Below are 27,005 nucleotides of genomic sequence, written 5' to 3' on the forward strand. Positions count from 1 at the left end.
TGTTTGCAAAATTTCAAAACGATATCTTAAAAACTGAGGGACTAGTTCGTATACATACAGACAGACGGACAGACAGACAGACGGACATGGCTAAATCGAATCAGCTCAACATACTGATGATTTATATATATACTTTATAGGGTCTCCGACGTTTTCTTCTGGGTGTTACAAACTTCGTGACAAAATTAATATACCCTGTTCAGGGTATAAAAACACTATATTTACATTCCAGCTGTGTAATGTTTGTCAATATTACCTCCATGAGAGAGCATGGAGCCTGTATAACTATACAGCTTTTTTTATCATATAAAAAGCAATTCGAAATTGATTTTTCCATAAACTTTTACACAATTTTCGTTAAAAAGGCAATAGTTAAGCTTAAAGGATTTCAAAAACCTTAAATCAGAAAAAAATTATTAAAGTAGTTTATTTATTAAAAAAAATATTTTATTTATTGTAAAACAAGAGAAAATATTAACTGCATTGAAGCGATAATACGCTTCACAGGTGAATTTCTTATCAAATAAAAGGTATGCCCTTTTATCGGCGGTTTCCACAAAGGAGCTGTTTCTTGGAATTAAATTAACATCTGCAATGTTATGATCGACATCTCAGAAACTGAGAGACAAGTTCGCGTATAAGAGTATACTAACGAACATGACTAAATTCTTCACGCTTATCATTAATATAAGAAGATATATGTAATTTACAGGATTCCGACATTTCCTTCCTAATATACCATGTTCAGCGTATAACTGGATTACTGGCTATTATTTAGAAAAATCGTTTAAAAACTAATATTTATATAAATACAAATTGAATGCGGCCCATTAAATATTCATTGCAAAAACTGTACATAATAAGTTTTTTAATTTTTAGTTTTTATTAAAAACCTTTAATTTCTTCAAGGCCACTCCCCATATTACGCACGATTAGGTTTTAGTCATTTTATCTGACTAGTCTTTTATGTGCCTGAGCTGCTTATGACGCAAATTTACGAGCTAGACTTGCGTGTGTAAAGCACTACTTTGTACCATACACGTTATATTACGGACCAAATGCATAATACCTAACTACAGATTGTAAGTAACTCAATTCATACACACATATGTATAAGTACAAATCATAATTTTGTATGTAAGTTTGTATATTCTAACCTGTTGGTTTTTGGAACATATTGCGACTTATAGTTAGACGAAATTTTCTAGTATTTTTTGTGAATTATACTATGAATTTTACATTTTTAATATTATTACAAATTTTTAATGTTTTTATACTTTTTATGTTTTTGTTTTATTATATTTGTATTTGATTTTGAAATAATTTCGTTTTCCGGTTTTGTCAGTTTGCCACACTTACCATGATTGCTAAATATGTACAGAGAAAAAGCAACGTGTATGCGAGCAGTTAATTAAGTTTTTCGTGTTTTAAATGCGTATGTATACGTCTGTATGTCCACCACAATTGTTGCACTGTATTGAATTGCAAAATATCGAAAAAATATTTCTCTGTTACATTTGAGCACATCGAATGTGCAATGAAAAATGTGTCTGTATTGGCGGTATGACCACATCCAACACTATTTTTAATCCCTTAACTCATTGACCCAATTTGTGTTTTTTCTTTTACTTTATTTCAAAGTTTCGCTGGCGCACTAATACATACCAACAAAGTGTAGGTTGGCTCACTCAGCGACATTACAACTAAAATCACAATTTTATGTCAGATTTTGACGTATTTTAGGCGCTGTTATTGTTGTTTGTGTTAATTTCCTTCTGTGCCGACAACTGCTGAACGACTTAAGGGTACTTAACGGGGTGCCACGTTGTAAAATAAGGACTCCACAAATAATTCAATGTCAATCGTTATACGAAAAAAGAACAACAATACCAACACAATTCACATATCCCGAATATTTGTGGTCATACCAGTAGCATAAAGTCGGTCAGCGAAATCGCACCCACAATCCGCAAATACATATATGTAAGTGGATGAATTTAATGCGTACTTTCGTGTTGCGCCAAGGTAATATTATTTGTTCCTGTGGTAAAATTTTACAAACAAGTTACCGTCCGTCAAAGAAAACAAACACACAGGGTAGCATAGTGTGCGGAAGTGCATGGCACTGTGGGGAATATAGCTTTAGTAATTAGTGAATTTTATTTTAAAAAGTAAAAGCTCTAGGTTCCGGAAGCATTTATTCAAATACTAAAGCAATTAGTATCAACGTGCTTTAGGCACAATGGTAACATAAAGTTTTACAAAAGTTTCAAGGGTTTTTATTTCAGTTAATAAACTAATAATAGTTTAACATTGTGGTATAAATTACCTATATCAATCATTTTTTACTGAGCTTTACAAAACCTATTGTTTCAAGTAGGTTCTCAAATCGTCTGAGAGATTTGGATTTGATTTACTTACCTTACCTAAGTAAAAAGTAGCAAATTTTATAGGTACTTATACCTCCAGGTATAAATTTGGGCATTTCTATTGACTATGATCTAAAATCTGAATAAACCTGATTTAGTCAAATACTGATATACATAGAAAATACGAGTAAAACTTCTTTTTACTAAAAAACATTTTAAGCCCATATACATATTTTTAAAATAACTCTAACTCTACATCAATAACTTCAAGATTAACACTATTATTATATCTTCGAAAGCTTAACTCGTAGTTAGTTCAACAGAATTATACATTATAAGCACTTCCATTGAAGCTATTATCAAAGGTTTGAAATTAATTAATGCATTAACAAAAGACTACTATTTAATTAAATTACTTCTTACTACTACCTTATTCATTGAAAAACTGGAAAATCCGGCTTGACTAACTTAAGTTCAGCCAAACTATCCCAAATTCTAAAGATATTTTTGTGAACCAAACGAACTGTTTAAGAACTACTTAAACTGTTGGTCAACTTTTCTTTTAGGAAGTGCATGAACTTCGGTTCGATTTGAGAAAACTGGCGATATTAACATTAAAAACTTCCTTAAAGTGCTGAAAAAGGTGAAGCTCGTACAAGGTGATTATGTACCATTCAACAAGTTATAATAGAGATTCGAAAATAATAGGTTAAGAGCCTTTGATAAGTTCCATAGAAAAAGGACGATATCCCGCGATATTACCTAGTTAAAGCTCCGCAACCCACTACTTTATAAATTAATATAATATAATTTAAGGTCAGTACAGTATCCTTCACAGGGTGTATTAAGTTTGCCACGAAGTTTGTACAAGGTGCGTTCCAAAGTAAACAGGCCCCCTGCTGGCGCCATCTATATGTGTCCGGTGCTATAGAATCTGCTATCTTTATCGATTGTTCAGTGTCATGATATTTCATCGATTGGAAGTGAAGTTATTGCGTTTTAAGTGTCAGTATGTTTGTGTTATCGGTGCGAAAATGAGCTTCGAACAAAGAGCCAACATTAAATTTTGTTTTAAAATTGGTAAAACTTTTCAAACCGGAAATTCCATCGAAAATTCGCGTGAGTTCACCAAAGAAATCATTATTGAAATGGAATTGAATTTCTCCAAAACATCGCGATCGAATATTGCGAAGATGAAAGTTGGCGTTTGTTGAACGATAATGCGATGTCTCATCGATCGATGCTTGTGACCGATTATATAACCAAAAATCACATTTTAACCGTTAACCACTCCCCGTATTCACCTAATATGGCACCGTGCGACTTCTTCCTTTTCGAAAAAATGGATTTGCCCATGAAAGGAAAGCGTAAAGGCCATTCAAAAGGCTTGCACCGGCCAACGAGCTAAAACTCTCCTTCGACATGCTTTTGGAGCGTGCAAAAAATTGTATTGAAGTAGAAGGAGACTATTATGAATAAAATAAATTGATTTTGCCGAGAAAACCATTTGTTCTGTTTTTTAAGTCCTGTTAATTTTGGAACACACCTTGTATAATCAAGAAGTAAAACCTATAAAATATGTATGTACGCTCGTCAGTTGTGTCGATTTAGCCATGTCCGTCTCTTTGTATATACGCTATTTATACCGATCTGAAATTTTGCACTCGTCCATTTATTTTTGTTTCTCAAAATATCTTTACAAAATTACAAACTATTCTAAATGATGGATCAAAATGAAGTTATTGTAAGAAAATTAGAACTTGTGAAGCGTGTTATAGCTTCGGTGCAACTACAGTTAAAATTTTTTCTTGTTTTAATCTACATACATACACACATACAATACTAAAATTAATACAGATATGCTTAACTTTATATGTATGCATGTATCCTCTGCCCAGTAATTAATTATTATTATTTAACTTTAAGGTGTGATATATGTACATATTTATAAGAAACTAAATGAAAATTATAAAAATATTGTGAAAAATTTGACTTTTGTATTTACATTACAGCGATGTATTTTTCATCACTATTGCTCTTCTTTCGAAAGCAGCGAGCTTTTATACAGTTTTTTGTAAACAAAATCTGCCAACTGAAGATCTATCAATAAGCTTAATATCAATCATTTTCTTTGACTGTGAACATTATTGCACAGAATATCATCGAAACAGCTCAAATACTCCCAAACTTCGCGAATACTGGAAAACAAAGCTTACAGTGAAATTGGTCACTTAATCCCACCAATCTTCACAAGTCATTTCATTTGTTATCACTCAAACCATAAATATCAAAATTGGCATGAATAAACAAAAGTTGTAGCTGTTCAAATGTATCTTATGCCTTACTCATTGTTAATACCGTCCAATCAATCCCAAACTGGTTAATTAAACGTTTGTGCCAATTTCCATACTAAAACTTGTTTAAATTTTACCATCACCTAGAGTTTTACCACCAACGCAACATTGTATTGTTCCACTGTCCGTTCGAGCAGCGCGCTTGTTGAGGAAATCGCACGCTGACTCACCGAGAACCAGAAATCCGAAAATCATATTGTGCGGGTTTTGTTGTTGTTGTTTAGTTAGAGTCATCAAATGTTGCATGAAAGACCGATAAACCAGATTGTGTCTACCTGGTCGCGCCGGCTGTTTTGAATGCTCACGCCGGTTGTCTTATCGCCTGCGCTGTAGCTCGCTAACGAGGCGCTGGCATTTTCAAAGCCCATAACTAAGTTCAAGCGTTGTACGAGTATATATGGTACATAGCTTGTGCCTGGCTGGCTACTGCTCGACTGATGTTGATGATAAATTGTGGTGTTGTTGTTATTTCTGGTGGATGTTCAAGAAACTGCTCTCAAGCTGAGCAAAGCACACTAAGCGACACCAAAAACCACACCACCACCACCAACAACAATTATGCTATACTTGTATATTAAACTGGTAGAACTACTTTTTCTGAAGCGTCATTATGCTTTTTTCTCTATTTATTTTACGAACATTTCACTATCTTTTTTATTGTCTTGTCTGTAGATTTTTTCGTGCTTCAAAAGGAAGCTAAGGAGCGTCTTGTGTTTTATACTTACATATACATATGTACATATTTGGGAGAGTTTCTCGGGTGTATGTTGTTGTTTTAAAACTAGGAAGTAATAAAATTCGCGAATATTAAGTGCGAAAGAGGTTATTTATATGTACATACATATATTTACTTAACTAAATTAGCGTAATAAATACGTGCGTCAATATGATGCATACAATTTCTTACCAATATTTGGTTAAAAATCCGCGTAAGCGGAAAATATTTCACGAATCATTCTGAACACATTTGCCTATTATTACTGCCGATGAGACATGAGTTTATAAGTTTGACATGCAAACAAGTTAACAATCATTCGAAAACAAAATTTGCTGAGAGAGCTGAAAACTATCCCAAAAAGTGCTTATGGAAAGTGTTTCGAGAATTGAAAAAATAATTGCATAAGTGTATTATATCTGGTGCGGACTACTTTGAAGGCGACAAAATAAATTTTGATGAAAAATACCATATGTACTATATATACTTATCTATATAATAGTATAATCTTGTTTCCTGTTTTTGGTTATCAAGGACAAAAATCAATAACTTCAAATATTTCCACATACATACGTTCATATGTATTGCCGTAGAGGGCAAACAACTTAGCGATTCTTTTGAAATTATCAAATAAAATACTATCTTTAAACCGATAAAACACTTGTACATAAATAATAAACGCAAACCTATTGAATAAGTTCTGCTAAGGAAAAAAGTTTGCACATACATACATTCATAAGTATGTATGTATGTGAGCAATTTTCATACAACAAAGAGTATACTGTTATCACAGAAAAACCACATTTTTCAATGAGCTGATTACATAAAGACGTGGTGGGGTTTCCACACTTCAATTGAAAAAGTATTTATTATGAATCACTCAATTCTTGTCGGTCCATATTTTTGAAATATTGTATACGAAATTTATTTATAATATTTTGTTATACTCTTGCAACCTTTGCTACAGAGTATAATTGTTTTGTTCACCTAACGGTTGCACATATGTATCACCCAAACTTAAGCAAGATAGATATGTAACCCTATATATATATACAAATACTATATAAATGATCAGGATGACGTGAAGAGATGTAATTGAGTAAAAATGTAGATATCTTGATAAAACGTGTTCTTTAGTACAAAAAATTACGAGTTCGTAGATGGGACCATTGCACAGTGGCCGATTTTCCAAAAAAACAAAAAACTGGCCAAAACTCGAAAAGTCCTATCGCTTCGAAACTTCCTCTATAGTAGTTTTTTGGTTGTTAATGTCAAGTATGAAAAATTCGAAATTCAAAATGGCGGTGTTTGTTCCAATTGGAGTCAAACATCCCGTACGTAGTTATACCATGAACAGGGTATATTAATTTTGTCACGAAGTTTGTAACACCCAGAAGAAAGCGTCGGAGACCCTATAAAGTATATATATAAATGATCAGTATGTTGAGCTGATTCGATTTAGCCATGTCCGTCTGTCTGTCTGTCCGTCTGTCCGTCTGTCTGTATRTATACGAACTAGTCCCTCAGTTTTTAAGATATCGTTTTGAAATTTTGCAAACACCATTTTCTCTTCAAGAAGCTACTCATTTGTCGGACCACTATAACATATAGCTGCCATATAAACTGAACGATCGGAATCAAGTTCTTGTATGGAAAAGTTGACATTTGACAATGTATCTTCACTAAAGTTGGCACAAGTTATTTTCTATAGCAACAATATAATCTCCGAAGAAATTGTTTAGATCGGTTAACTATAACATATAGATGCCATACAAACTGAACGATCGGAATCTAGTGCTGGTATGGAAAACTTTTGCATTTAGTAAGATATATTCGCGAAATTTGGTATAGATTATTTTCTAGGACAATAATGTAATCTCTGAAAAAATTGCTCAGATCGGTTAACTATAACATATAGCTGCCATACAAACTGAATGATCGGAATCTAATGCTTGCATGAGAAACTTCCTCATTTAATATCGGAAGAAATTATTCAGATCGGTTAACTATAAYATATAGCTGCCATATAAACTGAACAATCGGAATCAAGTTCATGTATGGAAAACTTTCACATTTGACGTGGTATCTTCACGAAAATTGACTTGGATTACTGCTTAAGGTAATAATATAATCTCCGCAAAAAAATTTCAGATCGGATTACTATAGCATATAGCTTCCATACAAACTGAATACATAATTACTAACAGAAATGCACCTGTGAAGGGTATTTAGCTTCGGTGCAACTGAAGTTAACGTTTTTTCTTGATTTTTCGAGATTATTTGAAGAAAATAATATCGATATATGAGGTTGTGAAAATTGGACGATGGGCGTAGCACCGCCCACTTTTGAAATAACATATCTCGGGACCTGAACGATTTCGACTAAATTTAACTCAACGAATATTAAAGAACATTTCGTACTTATAAGAGTATATCCTTGTGCCTAAAATAGGTACTATTGAGCTAAATCTAAAAGTGGTTCAAAATCAACTAGTTTTAAATAAATGCTTAAATTAAATAACGAAAAATTTATTTAGGAGCGTTGAACCATTAGCAATACATACTATAAATAACGATTTTATGTGCATTATAACTATGTTGCCAACAGTATTGGACCAATGTATTTTGGGAATAATTTTACTTCAGCGCCACCTAGGGGAATTTTTTCGTAGAAATTACCATTGGGAACTACATTTATCAATCATACTTAACGGTTTAGAATTCATTAAAATATGATAAAGGATTTTTGGAAAGAGTTTTACTCAAGCAGCACAACTTCTTAGGAAAGATAGTACCGTTACCAATTATATGTATTAGTTAATTCCGAAAACTACCGAAATCATAGTTTGTTTCTGTTGCCATATAGCTGGAATAATAATATCTTTCAAGAAGCTGTCTTAAAAAGTTCAGTAAATCACAGATATGAAGGTAATATCTACTTGTTTTTAGTCTCCGCTCCATTCACATGACATTTAAATATTCCATTTAGTGCACAAAATAACTGCAATTTTCTAATTTTATTTCCACATTTCTTTGCAATTCTTCTGACAACTTCATTAACCCGTCCACCAGCCAAATATGAACATGTTTAATTTGTTTTAACACCGGAAACAGCAAACGTTTATAGCATACAACTCAGTCGCTTTGTTTTTTTTTTACATTGGTTTTGTTTTACACCCTTGCAACATGTTGCTACAGAGTATAATAGTTTTGTTCACCTAATGGTTGTTTTCATCACCTAATAGTAATAAAATTGAAAGGTGAATTTTGTCCGTTTAATCCCCTCCCGCCGCAAAACACATATGTCAACGAATTTTACAGTCATCGTAGCACTTGGAAAATTCTCCGTCGTGATGGCCATCATAGTCTTCTTCGATTCAACTTTTATATCCTCAATTCAGTCAAAACGGTTGCCTCGGAGTGGACATGTGAATTTGCAGAACAGCCAGAAGTTAGTTACACGAAGGGAAATCGACGAATGCGGTGGTTGCGACACGATATTAGCTGAAAATGTGTGAAATGATCGCGAATAACCAATGCAGTATGAGATGGTGTATTATCGCACTACTTTGTTCAATAAATTCCGGCATTGTAAAAATCGAAGTATTCAGTTTTAGCATAGACAATACCGATTTGAAAATTAGAATATTTTAATGACACGGAGGAACCGAATTTCGTACGCGACCTTTTTAAATTCCCTCTAATTATTTAACTTTCCAGGGTACAAAGCAAGAAATAACTATTACCACACAACGGGATAAAACTTTACCTCATACCATATTTTAGGCACCTTATGTCCAAAAATTGTCCAAATCCAACCAAAACTGTTCAAGCTCGAATATTTAGACCCCAGTATTTATAGTTTATTTTGTACCGCAAATATTGGTCAATATGTGAGATATATGGTATTCATGAAATTCAGAGAGAATGCTTACCTGATAATAGTATGTATGTGAGCCAAAAAAGTCATAACAATATGTGGTGTTGCCAAAAATATATAAAATCAGACCAATGCTACACCTAATTCCCATTTACGATATAAATTTCGTGTTTCTAACAAACCTTTTGTCGAATATGCCGGTCATTGGACGTATATGTACATACTGACACTATTTATATATATGTATATATATATATTTAATTTCTTGAGTTCCGATTCTCTGATTAAGTTGCAAGAATATAAAATATTCAGTTTCACCCGAACTTATCCCTTCCTTACTTGTGTGTCTTTATTTTTTCATACATACATATGCCATATAAAAATTGGCGAAAGCAACAAGTCGTTGCTAAAGTGTCGCCTAAAGAAAGTAACTGTCTACACAACTTTTTACAATGTGGCGGTAGCGTTTAAGCCGCCTGAAGAGAACAGGCTTAGAAATAATTCTTTTGGATTTCTTTAAATACACCCACATTCTTTTGTGCTTATATGTATCTATGTGTAGATGTTTGTATGCACGTATGCTTGTATATATGAACATATGTTTGTGTGTGTATTTTTTGTATATACCTACGCACTTTCTTTGGCCAAATGCTGGCCTAAAAGCTACTAAATAAACATATGGCTAAATGTATACGCGTTTTAATGTATATGTATAGTTGTTTGTATGCAAATTATGTTTACCAAATTTCAACTCCAATTCGAATAAATGAAGTCGTACACCGTTTGGGTGCTTGCTTTTTGTGGCTTAATTGAACCTTCCTTGCTGCCGCTTGAGGCTTGAAAATTAACAGTGGAAATTTTGTTGCCTTTTTCTTGCTGTTATTGTTCTTTTATAATTTTTAAATGTAGTTGCCTTTTCCTAATACTGTTTCGCTGTTGTTGTTGATTATTATTATTTGTGGTTGTTGTTTCTAAATTAAATGATTGTTTTTGTTATGCTTCCTTATTATTCTTTATAATGTTGTTGTTTTTACTATTTTTGTTGTAGTTTGTTTTATTATTGCTGACTATGGTGGCGAGGTCGTACGCTTTGGTATGCGGGCGCGCAGGGAGTGTTCAATTCGTATGCATATCAAAATGTAACCGTCAATTTATTCGATTCTACCTTCATTGCTGTCTGCCTTTCGGAGCGCTTATCTTTTGTTTAATAATTTTCGCTGATGACTGCTTTTGCAACACAACTTGAGGCGAATTCGATTTTGTACTGACTAAACGAACATTTATTTTTTATTGTTTTCTTTGATTTTACTAAAAATGCGTTGTCACTTTAGAATGAACAATTAAAAATAGAATATGCACAAATTGACCTTTAAAACATTAAGCTTCTTTATTAACTTTTGAGTAGACCGATTCAATTCGAAATTAAAATGCTGCAATATCACGCACGCGAGTAGGCACTGAATTAGTTAAGGAAACACTTTCTCATTAACACACTTAAATATGTCTATAATATATGGATGTATCATAATTAATATATTTTCGATAAATTCCTGTTTGCACAATTTCCCAAAACTGAACTTTAAATTTTGTCTTTTCGCTTGTGCTTCTCATGCATATATATGTATATATGTGTGTGGTTCCTACCGGCAAAAACGCGCCGCTTAACGTTTACTTACTGCGAAAGATGAATTGTGACTGACTGTTGCTGCTGGCCGTTTCGGCTCGGTCGTTGCTTTGCCGCCAACTTCTTGCCGTGCAGATGGAAGAATTGCCAGGCGCTCGTGTGTGGAGTGCGCGCGCGTATCTTCTTCGCAGTCAGCTTTTGGTGCTTTTTGTTATCTTTAAGTGGCACACACTTAGGTTGTTTGTATTTGTGTAGTTTTGAAATTGTTTTTTTGTTAGCTTTTTCAGCAAACACTGAGTTAGCGAGTTAGCTTTTGTCGGTAAGGCAGCACGACCTGTTGCTCGTTTGATTCTCTCACCCTCAGAAAAATGCAAAGCCCGCTGATATCCTTCCTTGAGTAGTTGAGTTATGCGATCATACGTTTACCCCTATAAGAGAATCATGCAACGCAGGCCCTGTAGAAACTTCAGTTGATAAAAAATCCAAATATGAGCAGTTCATCGCATAATGGTTGAATGATTGAAAAGTGCGTGGCACATGAACATCAGACCGGAGGTGTCCGCTTTTAGGACCATTGTACTCCCGGGTGGTAACCAAATTAAGCCTTATCCAGCAACTCAGTGGACGCCAGCCCAGCCCAATGTCTCTTAAATTGGAGCATTGGTAACCGTGGAATTGTGAAGCATTCATTTAGATGATGTTCCAGCGTGTCAGAATCCTTCATGCATCCTCTGCATTCCGCCGAATCGACTTTTTCTAGTTTCTGATGGTGGTGTCTTAAGGACAGTTACTCTGTGGTGACCCGCACAACATTACTATGTTCCCTTTTGTCTAGAAGCAGAGCTTTTTCGTCAGTCCACCCTCAACACTATAAGTAACTTTGTGATATGCTCTGTGTTACTAGTGCTCTAAGAGCTGAGGTGTTCCTTGGGGGTCCTTTACTTCAACTATCACTTGAAAGAGCTAAACTATCTAGGGAAGCTTAGGGGGTATCCCCCTAAGAAGATAGTTATAACTAAAAAACCATGCAGAGCCATAAACCCAGAAATTATATTTTTTCTACATAAATATGGCATTGATAAATGCGGATGTTAGGCAACCAAGAAAATTTTTTATCTTTTCAATAAAATTTGCTTATTTTGGTGTTACAAAATTAAGAAGTCGAAGTGTACGTACAATATGTTTTGCGCGAACGCGGGGTGGTTTTTAAAAAGATTACGGAAGACGTCAATCTATTGAGTTTGATTAATGTACAAAACTGAAGTATCTTTATTTCACTTATATTTATACAATTGATATCTTGAGCCTAGATACAAAGTTTCGTGCAGAGCTTAGGTGTTAGATGATGCGCTGTCTATTTTTACTTAAAGTGTGCCATAAGTTATAGTTGATGACCGCTTCTTAATTGACACATTCGTTTAATAACGAATTTATATGATTATTGTTTATTTTAGGCATAAGTACCATTAGCTATTGGTGGCGTTAACTTATAATCAGTTTATTTAATAATTTTATTTGGTTTTTACATAATATACTTTCCTAATAAATATTTTTGTATTCTATTTCTTAGTAATAGAATTTAAATTATTACAATAATACACACTTGCGGTCAATAAAAACGAACCACCAAATATTGGGTAGTCAAAAAAGTCATTCCGTATTTCTAATCAAACTTCAATTTACTAATAAATGAGTTAACAAGTATGTACCATTTTGGTCGACTACTCTTTGCTATAATATTATATTCAATCATTGTAATACTTAATGACACGATTTCGGCTGTTGAGTGGTTTATCCCACTAATCTTATAAATTTATCAAGATTTCGCCATACAAAAATAACAGTACCAAATTAATACATCGAAATGATTTGAAACTGATTGCGGCATTTTAACAAACAATTTCTTTTAAAGCAATACATCTAATTTCACCTGAAAATCGACTTATCAAATGAAAAAATGCATCCATTATTTCTATTATATGGAAAATATTTAAAAAATGGCGGCTTTTATTTCAAAACACTATAGACAATCTTTTCTTTTGATAAATATTAAGCGATGTGAATTCTTGAACGACAATAACAGCTGTTATTTGATCTTTCTAACGGAAGTGAGAACACTGTTGGGTTATGAAATGCTTAAATGTAATCAAACCTTTTAAATTTCGGTCTGAACATGGTATTATACGGTCATTGCAGGTGCGGCACAATCAACTTATATTCAACGGCAACGCTATAATAGCTGGTGTCATTATTTTTGTGTGGAAATAGGTTCATTTCATTGTATAAACCTACGGCAACACTATAGTACCAAATGTTAGTATTTTTGTGTGGAAATAGGTTTATTTTTAATTGCTCTCGTACAATCATTATTAAGCCAACGAATTTTTGCACAAAACACCAACTTGTTTAGTCTGTAAATAATTTCACATTGTGCTTTAATCGATAAGTGCGCTGTTGGTAAGTGTAAAACTCAGTAGGCGAAATTATTTTCAATAAGCACGAGTTGATATTTGGCTTTTAACATGTACATTGGTGAACGCAACCAACAAGGGAATTTGATAAAAAACTTATTTTACAGCATACTAAATAATTTATAACATGTAATAATTACACAAGTTTTTCATTTAATACATTTAAATTGTTAAATATATATCGATAAATATATAGAGATAGTGGGGCTGATAMGCAAATATGTATTTTTACTGCTAGGAAGCCATAAAAGTCGTTTTTGGTTATATTGACAACGAACTCTGCCTGCTTGAAAACAAAGAGTCGATGTACGCTGCATATATCATTAATGAGCATATTAGTGTGTCGAAGAACTTCTGATAGAAAGAAATAATTCAGCTTAGAATTTGACATCAGTGGTATTAATCATTGCATTAATCATTAACTTCGGGCGTTTCTGTCAGTGGTTTGTGTAGTTACTTCATATAGCTTTATTTGTTCTAATTTGCTATATAATGTTCATAGCTTTACAATACATATTTATAAACATACATACATATGTACAACCATTGAAATGCAGTTCAGTTATCGCATCTTTTTGTTTGAGTATTCTTAAAGTTCTTTCATTGATTTTTTTCTAGCACACAATACTTACATTGAATTCTAACGCATAGCGTTTTTGCAACGCATTGATGTCACGCAACTTAAACAATCCACCCGTTGGACATCGTGATTATGGCGCTACGTCGAGCAGTACCAATGCTATTATGCCAGACGTGAGTTTTTCGGGTTTCAGTCCCACTGAATTCATGTCGCTAAGTGAGGATATTGGACAGAATATCAGTGCTGTAAATTCAAGTTCACGACAATTGGAGAAGATACTTAAAGTAATTGGTACACGACGCGAACAACAGGCTACACGTAATAAAGTACATAATATACATGCTGAAGCAAATACGCGTATCGATACGATCAGTCGTGATATAGCGCGATTAACAGCGGTTGTTAGACGTGGTGACAAACAACAGAAGCTGCAATTGGAGAAGTTGACAAACGATTTTCGCAATGTTGTGGAGAAATATTCATCCGTGCAGAAGCGCATCACTGCGGCTATGCGTCAAAGTATTGAACAGTTGGGACAACAACAGGATGAGCAAGCTGAAGCAGAGCGGGCGGAATTTCTACAGCAGCAGGCGCAAATAACAGCTGGATTACAATTCGAACAAGATATGCTGGTGGATCGCGAACGTCAGCTGCGTCAGATTGAAGCTGACGTGCTGGACGTGAATGCGATCATGAGGCGCGTCTATGATATTGTACAAACCCATGGTGAACAAGTTGGTAAGTATAACTTTATGGTTTTTATATAAAAATTGTATTATTATTCTTTAATTTTATATATGTATTTCCAACTTATTTTTCAGAAAATATCGAAAATAGCGTTGAAAACGCTGCTACGGACGTTGAATTAGGACGTGAGGAATTAGCTAAGGCCTCACAGTATCGTCGTAGCTATCGTCGCAAAATTCTAATACTTTTAGCCATCGCTGTGATAATAGGATTAATTGTGACGGGCATTATTGTAGCAAAGCTAACTAGCTAATTTGTTAAACTTATTTGATGTATGTATGTACGTGTTTATATGTTTAGATGATTACAATTAAATAGTATGTTATATCGGAAAATTCAGTCTCAAAAGACTGCTTTTTGGCGAACAAATGGCTAACACGCACACAATTACAATTACGACTATACGCTTCTTCAAGAGACATATGGTCATCTAATATTTTATATTAATATAAATGTATGTTTAGTAGTGTTGATTAAAATGTGTAATGATTTAAGAAACTATATAAAAAACAAATGCAACCAACGAATGAAATACATAAATACATATAATACATATTCGCTTAAAATATTACCTCTGTATACTGATAATATGATGATGATGTTTAGGTAAAACTAAAATACGTTTTTTTTTGTTATTTATTACTACACACACATTAGCTAAATATTGGTCTTGTGTTGGTTTCCGAACGTCCTATGAACAATTAAACAACATTAGACAATTCTAATAATTTTTACTTAAAAAGTTGTAATATTTATAAGTATATGCAAATATATACATACGCAATTGATCACCATCTGAAAAAAAAAAAATTGAATATTTCCTACAGCACCTAAAATTATGTTTCACCTGTTCGCGTGATATTACCGAAATGGCAGCACTGGCAACTAACAACAGCTGATTTTGACACAGCGATAAACAACGTGCTCTTTTCAATAAATTTTCAAATATAAACAAAAGGGAGAAATAATAATATAAAAATGGTGCAAGGAAAATTTAAAAAAGCTAAATTACCAGCCGGCGTGCAAAAGAAACAAAAGCAGGCAAAGGCGAAGCCATTTACAAGAAGGTCCAGTGAGTATTGCTCTGAAGTGTTTGTTAAAATGAAAGGTTGAAAAACTAAATCATTAATTGGAGGCTGCATCAAAAACAATAAATACTTTAGTTTATAATTTCAATATACTTTTATTTTCAGATGCACCCATACAGCCAAAAAAGGCCAAATTCAATGAGCAACAAAAAATTAAAAATGCTATTTCAAAAACTGTAAACAAATCAGTTGAAAATGAATTGCGTTCTCGTGCCGTTGAAGGGCAAATTAAACTGAGCAAAGCACAGGAAGCAGTGTCAAAATATCATCAGGCGAAAGCTGCAACGGAGGCAGGACCATCGTCTTCAGCGTCGTAGTGTATGCGCTAGTTTGATTTTTAAATTATATAGTGATGGAAAATAATTTGAAATGGTAGAGTGTAAACTATTCTCCTTGTTACAACGGAAAATTATAAATTAAATTTTATTACTGTTGTATTTATTTACAAACATATATGACATATTTGTGTAGTTTTTATTTGCAAATATGTATTTAGATTGATTTTTATAATTCAAATAATATTAAGAAGTATTAAAAATTAATTTTTCTTTATTTAGCATACTGAGTTTGGTAGTCCAAACGAAAATTATGACCTAAGCACTCAGTAGAACATAGCTGCAATTTAAGATATAACATTATATTCGCTATATCACGACATTATATTCAGTGTTTTTAGTCTTAAAATGAACGTAGGAAAGCCATGAGAATTATTTTCCATATTATAATTATACAATTATAATAAAGCAGCAATTCTTCTCTCAGCCATTGAAAAAACCCTTTCTCATTTCAGTCGTTTCTTCTTTTCGCAACATGGGTGCAATTGGAAATACCAAGCGAAGTCAGGTCCTTCTCCACATGGTCTTTCCAACGGAGTAGATATCTTCCTCTACCTCTGCTTTCCCAGGCGGGTATTGCGCCAAATACCTTCAGAGCTGGAGTGTTTTCATCTATACGTACGACATGGCCTAGCCAGCGCACTCGCTGCCTGTTGATTTTCTGAACTATGTAATTCAATGCCGTCTTATATCATACAGCTCTTCGTTCCATCGAACGAGGTATTCGCTGTGGTCAAAGCGCAAAGGACCATACATCTTTCGCTGAAACTTTCTCTCGTAAACTCCTAAGGCTGACTCACCAGATGTTATTGTTATAACGGTTATCAATTCCCTTAGGATCGACGTCATCTAACGTCAGGTCTGGAGTTTCCTCATCTGCGTACCAACGCATCCAGGAGACCATATTGGTGCTCGTAGTTGAGGACCGGCGGGCCGATTGCCTTATATGTTGCCAACAACGTTTCTTTGTCTTTTCCCCCATGTGCTGTCGGCTCGCGACGGGAGGAGTGAAGAAGCATAGACTATCAAAGGTTGCACCTAAAATCTTTGGGTTATTGACAGTCGGAATTTTGACGCCATCGACTGCAATATTAAGTTCAAGTCTATACTCCTTCGTCCAGTTCATAAAAATGATGGCTGTGGATTTGGTGGGGGAAAGTGTGAGGTTCCGTGCGGTGAGGAAACGAGAAAGGTGGGAGGGATAGTTGTTTACTTTCGAATACATGCCATCGATTGCATTGCCCGACGTCAATATTGTGCAATCATCTGCGTACGAGGTTATGGTAACTCCTCTGGTGGCTGCGGCAGTTTCGAGATGTAGAAATTAAACAGTAATGGGGAGAGGACACCACCCTGCGGAATCCCCTGATTAATTATTCTCAGTTTAGATGTTTCACCTCGAAATAGTACGGTTGATTGACAACCGTTCAGCGGCCCTATTCTGTATCTCGATTCGTAAATGTATTCTATTCGAAATCCGGATCTAATTTATAATTATGTGAAAGTTGCACCACCCTGTGCCAGAATAAATACGCACAATTTTCGTTTTTGCTTTTTACAACTCAAAAGCTAACGAATAGTTTATTCGAAAATTATCTAGAAAATGCGAAAATTGAGTTACAGAATATAAAAAATCCGAATTGGACAAATTTTTTTTTCGAATCGAGTTACGGAATAGGTCCCCAGGTAGTGTTCATGGTCCACCTCTTCAGGTATGGAGGAAGCGTAGTTTTCTCAACGTCCTGCAGTAGCGTTGTTTGGTTGACTGTGTCAAAAGCTTTTGACAAGTCTAACGCTACGAGGATCGTTCTCTCACAGAGTGGTTTCTGATTGAGGCCAGGAACTATCTGAGACTTTATGACGCTAAGTGCTGTCGAGGCTGGCTAGGCTCCGGTGGTGAGTGAAGTTCGGGAGTAGCAAGGCCTCAACTGCCTTCACTACTGGGGAGAGGAGAGTTATTGGACGATAATATTCCTCTTTGTTAGCGGGTTTCAGTAGTGTTACAACTCTTCCGACTTTCCGACCTTGGTGAGATAACTTACTCCCGTCGAGCCTAGATGCTTCAGTATTAGCATGTTAATCAGGGCCAATGGATTTAGAGGATTTTGATTTGATTTGTTGATGACATTCATCAGATATTGCCATCGTCCATGTCTCTGCATCATATAGTTGGACGGGAATAATGAGTTACTTATAGAGTTTGGTTTTTTGTTCGTCGAGAGGGGACTTTACTTCTCAATTGCCTACTCAGTCCAAAGTAGCATCTGTTGGCAAGAGTTATCCTGCGTTGGATTTCGAGGCTGACATTGTTGTTGCTGTTGATGGTGGTTCCAAGATAAACGAAATTATCTACAACTTCGAGGTTATGACTGCCAACAGTGACGTGAGAGCCCAGTCGCGAGTGCGACAACTATTTGTTTGATGAGAGGAGATATTTCGTCTTGCCCTCGTTCACTACCAGACTTGCTTCTCTTCCTAATCAAGTTTGGAGAAAGCAGAACTATTGGCACGGATGTTGAGGTCAATATAATTATAATCCGTCAACAGTTCTATATTCTACAACACTTCCAACGAAACGCTGCCACTCTGCTCTGATTTTTACGATTTTGGCTGATTTCTTCGGATAAAGGCGTTCATGTTAAGATCTCCCACATTAATGAGAGGCTATGAGGCTGTCTTTATGTATTTTACGACAAAGCGGAGCAGCTCGAGCTATGTCCAAATCTGACAAAGGAGGCTTACCTAGCGGTACTTGCTCGCTTTGTCGGACGTCGCGGTTTTCGGTCAAAACTCTTAAGCGCAAATGGAAAAAAAAAACTTTAATCGGGGCTGAACAGGCACAGAAAAACAATTTGGGGATTTTACTAAACAAGTTTCCCCTGATATTTTACAAAAATACGCACCCCAGGGCACCTTTTCAAAGGAGCACCAATTCTGGCGACACCTGAAACATTTCAGTCGCCGATAGAAAGATGAATATTTAAAGGACCTCCACAAGATGTATCGATGGAAAACATCAGAAAATGCGACTAAGCTTGAAGATTGTGTGCTAATTAACGATGATTGTCTCCCTCTACATAATTGCGACTTGACCGCATAGATAAGCTTTACTATGGCCCCGACGGTCATATCCGAGTAGTCGATCTCCGTACGCCAACTGGAACACTAACTAGACCGCTCGTAAAACTGTTCTTATCTCAAGCGCCGTCCAACGGCTCTACGACGACGCAAATCATCAAGGCCGCGCACGACAGGCTTTCAGCGACTCCTAGGCTTACTATTCGCCTATGGGGGCCGGGATGGTTAAATAAGTTAAAAAACAATCTCACAACTCACATTCTACATACACCGCAATTGCAGATCCCACAACTTTTCAATACCTTACACCAACATGAACAAAAAGAATGAACGACGAGCGGTTCGGCCTTTTTTTCGAAATCGCGATCGCACGAAAACGATGACCTTTGCGTGTTCGACCTTATAAAAAGAGAATAAAAAGTATAAGTATTACTCATTTCGGTTGGTGATATAAACACGATGCAATGAGAAGGGGCATCGTTAACTTAAATGTATGCAAACCTTCTTACTTTATCGTCTGCTTGAACCTCTCAGGGGTAATTGTTAGCGCGAATTATGGAAGTACTAAAAATTTACCAAACAAACAAACTCAAAAATCAACAGATATGTATCTGTAGGTGTATTTGGGCCCACACTACCGCTCTGAGCCACTTGCGGAGTGCTGGCTTCACAAACGCATGTTTTGCACCTACGTCGTATCTGTTGCCGAAGCTGACACACAGCAAACAATTGCATGCTCACTTCCGTTTCGGGTGGCAGCTGAAGGTAGATCCAATCTCAGTTCTCGACATATGTACATATGTGAAATCATGTATTCGCATATTTATAGGTAGTCGAATGCACCTTGCGCTCATTTTCAGATTTCGGCATTATTTCATATAATTGCAGGAATAGTTTCGGAACAAACTTTCTCCTTTGCACACTGATACGAAAAAGTTGGTCAAAGTAACTGCTTGATAACGGGCGTGTGAGGGGTTGTAACAAGCGAAAGTTACCATTATACCGTTAGTATTGCTCGGCAACTTGCTTGCTCCTTGTTGCCATGCGACACCGACTTAACTTGACTCGTCCGTACTCATCTTAATGGGAAATCTTACAGAATTGATAAGTAATATGCCCGCATTTTCCAAATTTATTCATTGGTTATGGCGGTTGCAATTGGAAAAGCGCAAAATTTTCGGCAGAACCACCAAGTTGGTAGTCGGGATGGGGTAGATGTGCCACTAGCCTCTATTTTCCCCCCACAATTAATGTTTATGCATTTACCCGAGTGAATATTTTACGTTGCGTTAGTTTTTCTTAACTTTTTGGATTTGATTTTCGTTTAAATCGAATTTGAATTGCTGGCATGAAAAGTTGATTTTGAGTTTACAGTAAAGTTAATATTGACGCTCGGTGGTTGGGAAAATTAAGCGAATAAATGCCATGGTATGATTATATAAATTAATATTCAATGTTATTGGTTGCGTAACGTAAAAGTTTATTTCGAAATGAATGAGTTTTGGTTGCTTATTTAAGTTTGTACTAGAACAAACTCGTTAAAGTGAATATTTTTGAGAAAAAAATAATTACAACTTTTATGAATAGACGTTTTGTGTAAAATTAAAATATCGGTGAGGTCTTCTCCTCTTCAATCATTTGTGTTTCATCCAATGCGGCCAGCTACAACGTTTACAAATTGTTCAATTTTATTATAAAAACAATCGTTATTCAATATCTAAAAATATAACAAAATAATCTTCTTAGCTCGATACAATTGATGACGATGTTTCAAATCCTTTAACCTATCCGTAAAATATTTTTTCTCTTGGTTTTTAAAATAGAGCTTAGTGAAGGTAAAATATGCCTCTAAATTTCTTTCTGTGAAGGTGATAATCTTCGAATTGTAGAAGTACCATGAGAAAAATGATACCATGAGACCAAATCTGGAGAATATGGTTTCGACCAACTATTTGTATTGGGTTATGTGGCGGTACAGTTTATAGTGGAAGAAGAGCACCGAAACGTACCAATAATTCGGTCCAATAGAGCCCTATGAAAACTAGTAGCTGTTTATGAGAAAGTACTACGCAACAAAAAATTTTTCTTGTAATAGTGGGCGGTGAGGAAAAACACTTATCGAATATGCGAAAGACTCTTGACTTATTGAACTGTTGTTGAAAAGTATTGTGGTATACGAACATCATCACTCTGTTTTTTCGACTCTCAATAAGTTTTACAAATATGTATATTTTCTTCGGAAAAAAAAACGTGGAAGTTGAGGTTTGTGAATTGGTAAATGTGCAACGGCGATTCCGATTACTAAGTTAATTGAAAGCTTTGATAGTTTTTTAGTATTAGTGACAACCATGTTTCTCAAAATAACTGCTGATAGCCAACTCTGCTTATTATGTGTAATCCTTTACATTAGCCACTTCCGTATACGAGCTGTGTTCAAAAAGTATCGCGACTTTTGAATTTTCGCGGATTCGATTTTTACCTATTCAAAAAAATGGATGGAAGAACCTGTATCAAATTTTGTGTGAAAAACTAAATTAAGTGCTCGGATGCATTCCTGAATGAATTTTGACTGTGGCATACGGAGAACCTACCTTGGACCGAATCAACGTTTATCGGTGGTACAAAATGTTCTCAGAAGGCCAAGAAGATGTGACAAAAATTGCTTTTGCACCACGATAACGCCCCTGCTCACACATCGTTGCTTGTGCGCGACCTTTTGGCCTAAAACAACACACTAATGATGCCGCAGCCACCGTATTCCTCAGATCTGGCCCCCTGTGACTTTTTCTTGTTCCCTAAACTGAAGAGCGCCATGAAAGGACGACGTTATGCTTCTCTTCACGAGATAAAGACGGCATCGAAGGAGGAGCTGAAGAAGATAAAAAAATGATTTTTGAAGTGCTTCGTAGATTGGAAAAACCGTTAGCACAAGTGTATAATATTTCATGAGGATTACTTTGAAGGGGACAAAAAAAGTATTTATGAATAAATAAATAATTTTTGAAAAAACACAAAATTCGCGATACTTTTTGAACGCACCTCGTACATACATGTTTCGAAATGGAAAATATTCCGAATTAAAATCAAAGGTAAATATTCCTTAACCTTATAAAGGATGCGGCAGAGCTCAATATTTTTGTTTAGAGGCGATGGAACGCGTTTGGGAGCAATCTAATACATGTAGTTATTTACAGGGTGGCTGATGAATTTTGCTCAAAAAAATTTTTTTTTCAGTGTATGGAATTCATTTTTCTTTTATTCATGTTAAAGCTCATTCAATTTTATTAAATATAGCTTAATTAGTTTTAAAAATAATGGAATTTAAATGCCCCCCCTGCTCGTTGATGCATGTGCGGCATCTTACCAAAAATGTGTTCATTACTGCTTGGAGAGTTGAGGCAGGAATAGCGGCAATTGTTTCTCGAATGGATTGCCTTAGTTCACTCAAATTTGTTGGTTTTGCTTTGTAGACTTCCTGTTTGCAATAACCCCACAAGGTAAAGTCAGGTGCAGTAAGGTCAGGCGACCTGGGTGGAAAAAGGAATGTAGAGTTTCTGGATATCAGCTTATTGGGAAATTTTCGTCGCAATTCTGTCATAACAGGTTAGAAAAACTCTCACAACATGCTCAAGTAACGGTCTCCAGTAACCGTAACGGTGTGACCGTTTTCTTCGAAGAAGTAGGGCTTACACCCATTTGAGCAGATAAGCTTCTTGTCGAAACACGTGGACTGTTTTGTATGGCAGCAGCGATTGTTTCCTCCGTTCGAACTGAAGGGTTTCGATGGTAAGGTCTTCTGTTGACTGTCCCATTGTTTACAAGTCTCATTATGGTCCATCTGCTCGGAGGATTGCCGCCAAACGTGCGCCTATACTCTCTTTGAAGCGAAACGACGGACTACAGTGCGTGATAGCGGCGGATAATCCAAATTCTTGTTTCAGTGTCCCAGTTATCCATTTTTGTTAAATGTAAAAGTCAATCTGCAAAAAAAAAAAAAAAATTAACCAGATTCATTAAATAGAAAAAAAATTATTTATTTTTTTTGTAGCGGCTTTCACCAGCCACCCTGTATATGTATATAATTTTTATATCAAATTTAAATTTCGTGCTGTAGCGGGATAGTCGGCAAGGACTTTAAACTTTACATATCTCCACACCAAAAAGTTTAACAGTACGATATCATACGATTGTAGTGGCCAATCGAGTGACCCAAAACGCTCACCGAAGTATTTTCTAAATAAATCCATTGGTTTATGAGATGCGTGAGAAGTGGCAGAGTATTGTTGAAAATAAATGTCGTCGAGATTACGTGTTTCCATTTTGGGCATCAAGTAGTGTGTTATCAACGTTGACGGTTACTTTCTCACCGGCATCTTTTTTGAAGAAATATGGACCGATAATTCCACCGGCCCACAAACCACAGCATTCCTGGATGAAATGGCGTCATTTTTGAGCAAAATTTGGCTAGAAAACGTCGGATCTTTTTGGAAATTTTTAAGAGCTTATAGAGCGAAGTGATGTCGCTTGGGAAGATCCAGCGGCCTCGGTTCTTGAACAAGCTGTATTTTATACACTTTCAAGTTAAGGTCTCGACAAATGCTCCAAGTCGCTAGTACTTCGATGATGAAATGCCTAAACAATACTGAATAAAAATAACATGACAGCTTTACACGACTCATGCGTGATCTGTAAAACAAAAAACTATTGAAAAATCACCTCTACTTCGATTACGATTTCTGTTCGTTTTTGTGACCCTAAAATACATTTTGAACCCAAGTTCTTGATACAAAAAATCTTCGAAGATGGGTGTCCGGGTCACTGTACCATGAATTTATACTATTAATAGTGGCCTATTTTATTCTTCTTCGTTCTAATATTTTAAAAGTTATGATAGTATTTGCAAGAATAATAATATAATGTCTGTAATAATCGGCATAAAAATTAAGAAGGCAAGTAGCAAAGTTGTTACCAGATGATTTACTCTATAACCTATTCTGATAGTGATTTCAAAGATCTCGTACGAATAAAATAACAAATTTTTGAAAATCAAAATATCCGAACTTTGAAATAATAAAAAGGGTATTAAGATGTTAAGCGGATGTTCTTATATATGTACTTGTATGAAAGTTTTTGTGATATTCATTTTTGACGAAGTCAAGCAGTCTCATATAATATTGGGTCATTAATACAAGTAGTGCGCCTTCCTTTATTCCTTGCAATAAACTTATCGGTTTCTTATGACCTAACATAATCTAACTATTATCATTTATACTTTATCGCTACGTATGTACATATATACATTGAGTGCATACATAAATATATACATACCTACACTCATTATTAAATTTAAACAAGGGAAAATACCGCGAACAAGTTCATTTGTATATACTATATTGAACTGGTCACTCAGTCGGTAACTCAAAGCGAAGGGAAAATCTGAAATTGTGGAACAAAATTTTTCTAAACAAGTTTTAAACCTTTGATGTCAACGGTATTATTTTGTTGCTGTTCTTATAATTTTAAGTTCCTTAATAAATTCCAAGTAGAAAAAATAGTTATCAAATTATTAAACAGTGCCCATTGTTCCAAAGACATCGCAAACATTTGTACATTTTTTACACTGTCCGGAGAGAAAAGTAGAAGAAACGTACAAAAAACTCGTGCAAATAAAATAAACTTAACGAGATGCCCGCACATTCTTGTTTGCTTTGATTTCAACAGTATTATTTTGTTGTTGTTTTATATGTTGACAAGAGAGCAGAGGAGATAACTTTTTAATTTCATTTCAATTCAAATTCTAAATAAGAAATATAAATGAAAATAGTTATCAATTATTAAGAAGTGGATTTCGACACTACCCTTCAGGTCATGATCGTTCATGAGGCAGGAATGCCGCATAAACTGTATGCTCGATAAGTATTTCTAAATCTGGTAAGTCCATAATTTTCTTAACGAATCATTTGAGTTACACGTCCGCTAGACAGATCGACTAACATATAGGAAGTTACAGTTACAGATTGTTTTAATCCAAATTAAAAAAATAGGCCGACACTGTTTAGAAAAACTAATTTATCGTTTGTATTTCGTTGCTTCGTAGATGTTCTTAAACGACGAAAAGAAAATACATAAGAGATAATAAGATATAGTAGCCTCCATTTCTATTATAAAGACTGGTCCGGCGATAGTCTGCCATCCCGGCAGCGTTTCTCAAAACTATCATTTGGCTGGCTTTGTAGGATAGTGTAATAAGTGTAATGCCCCTTTGCAAACGAATAACAAACCAGTGCTTGTATAACATACATCTCCAGCGATTACATCTCCATGTTCTTTTTCTCAATTCTGTTACAGATTAATTCTTTAAACTCACTTTAATGAGGGTATGTGTGTATGGATTTGATATAAAAGCTTTGGGAATGCGAAAGTATTGACAGTAACGATTTGTGATTGCCGCGAGTTAAAAGAGAAGTGCTTACTCGTATTTGTATAATTATTTCATTGGGAACTAATGTTATCGCTTTTGTTGACACCTTAGATGAATATCTCTTCAAGGAGCTGCTATCTCATTATGAAGAAGACGAAGTCTCACATAGAACACGTCGTGAGGCCACAGATGCCAACGAGTGTTCTAAGCGTAATTGGAAAAAGGATATGCAGTGTTGTAAGGGAGGTAATGTGAACGGTGATCAGTTGGAACTCTTTAAGAGCGTGAAGAAACAATGCATTGCCGATTTGAAAGGCGAACCTGGTGAGAATTTTTGGTTAAATTCAGTGTTTTTCTCTAGTTCTATTACTATATCTCAAAATAACATATAAACTCGTGACTTTGTTTCCTATTCTCGCCACAGCTGATGACGCAGTAGATCCCTTCGATTGTGAAAAGATGCAACAAGTTAAAGAAAAAATGATTTGTATAACCGAATGCGTAGCGAAAAGTTTTAAAAGTCTCGATGAGCATGGCGAGCTACAACGTGAGGCTATTTTAGAGGGGTTGCGAGCACAAATTGGTACGGTACAATGGAAGGTCGATGCGATTGAAGACTATGTGGACACCTGCTTGGCTGAGGTGAAGGAGAAGCGTGAACGAAAACAAAAGGCGGGTGAATTGAAGGAGGAGGGTTGTAGTCGTTCGCCTTTGGCTTTCCATAGTTGTATGTGGCGTCAGTTTTGGAATGGTTGCCCGGCAGATTTACGTGTCGACTCACCAAAGTGCAACAAATTGCGTGAACGCGTGGCCAATGGTGATACACGCTTCTTTGGGAAACACTTCCTTCACAAATACTACCCTAATCCACGCGATGAAGAGTAAAATGATTAAACGAAATGCCTTTTTTATTTTACAGCAAATTTTCTTTTATTGAAAATATATGAATAAAGTTATTGGAAGCAATTAAAAGTGCAATGGAAACCATTTTTATCCATTGCAATCATTTTTAAAGGCTTTCAGCAGCAACACACACATTCTTCTTTAGCACATTCATCTCAATATTCATTGAGTTAGTTATTCAACGCGCTCAGTTGCAACAATAAATCCGCACCAAAACATTGCGTTTGTGCATAAATTGGAAATCCTTTCAGCCGTATACATTCCGTTGCATTCTCATTTGCTTATCAAAGGCCACAGTATTGCATTTTGAGCATCATTGCAGTGAGCTACACTTTGAATATTCATGCAATTTTGACAGTCGAGCCATCAACATCAATGCACTCCCTGTTCGCTCCTGGTCGGCTTGTAAAGGTGTTATCCACCATTGCAACAAATTGACT

The 27,005-nt window shown here is 35.4% G+C and overlaps 3 protein-coding genes across 3 annotated transcripts; all 3 read left to right on the top strand.

Annotated features, from left to right (window-relative positions):
- The first annotated feature begins 13,232 nt into the window (after nt 1-13,232).
- Nucleotides 13,233-15,358, top strand: LOC108972714 (syntaxin-12). The gene is made up of 3 exons (XM_018939437.1): nt 13,233-13,399; nt 14,032-14,731; nt 14,815-15,358. The coding sequence occupies exons 2-3, from the start codon at nt 14,083-14,085 to the stop codon at nt 14,991-14,993; spliced, it is 828 nt and encodes a 275-aa protein (XP_018794982.1). The 5' UTR covers nt 13,233-13,399; nt 14,032-14,082; the 3' UTR covers nt 14,994-15,358.
- Nucleotides 15,359-15,635: 277 nt separating this feature from the next.
- LOC108972715 (UPF0390 protein zgc136864) lies at nt 15,636-16,286 on the top strand. The gene is made up of 2 exons (XM_018939438.1): nt 15,636-15,812; nt 15,934-16,286. Exons 1-2 carry the CDS (start codon nt 15,719-15,721, stop codon nt 16,143-16,145), a joined length of 306 nt encoding a protein of 101 aa, XP_018794983.1. The 5' UTR covers nt 15,636-15,718; the 3' UTR covers nt 16,146-16,286.
- Nucleotides 16,287-25,691: 9,405 nt separating this feature from the next.
- LOC108972705 lies at nt 25,692-26,697 on the top strand (the record flags this gene model as incomplete). Its single annotated transcript, XM_018939420.1, has 2 exons — nt 25,692-25,986; nt 26,087-26,697. Coding segments are annotated over 2 exons (756 nt in total), but the record flags the coding sequence as incomplete, so codon positions are not given.
- Between the last annotated feature and the right edge of the window lie 308 nt (nt 26,698-27,005).

Source organism: Bactrocera latifrons, unplaced genomic scaffold, assembly GCF_001853355.1.
Source record: "Bactrocera latifrons isolate USDA-ARS-PBARC rearing strain unplaced genomic scaffold, ASM185335v1 scaffold_42, whole genome shotgun sequence".
In the NCBI taxonomy this organism is placed as follows: domain Eukaryota; kingdom Metazoa; phylum Arthropoda; class Insecta; order Diptera; family Tephritidae; genus Bactrocera; species Bactrocera latifrons.

Excerpts from the sequence above, each read along its gene's own strand:
- LOC108972715 (XM_018939438.1), top strand. The coding sequence starts at position 15,719 with ATGGTGCAAGGAAAATTTAAAAAAGCTAAATTACCAGCCGGCGTGCAA. Across the intron at positions 15,813-15,933 it reads GCCATTTACAAGAAGGTCCA|ATGCACCCATACAGCCAAAA; the intron begins GTGAGTATTGCT and ends TTTTATTTTCAG.
- LOC108972714 (XM_018939437.1), top strand. The coding sequence starts at position 14,083 with ATGTCACGCAACTTAAACAATCCACCCGTTGGACATCGTGATTATGGC. Across the intron at positions 14,732-14,814 it reads AACCCATGGTGAACAAGTTG|AAAATATCGAAAATAGCGTT; the intron begins GTAAGTATAACT and ends CTTATTTTTCAG.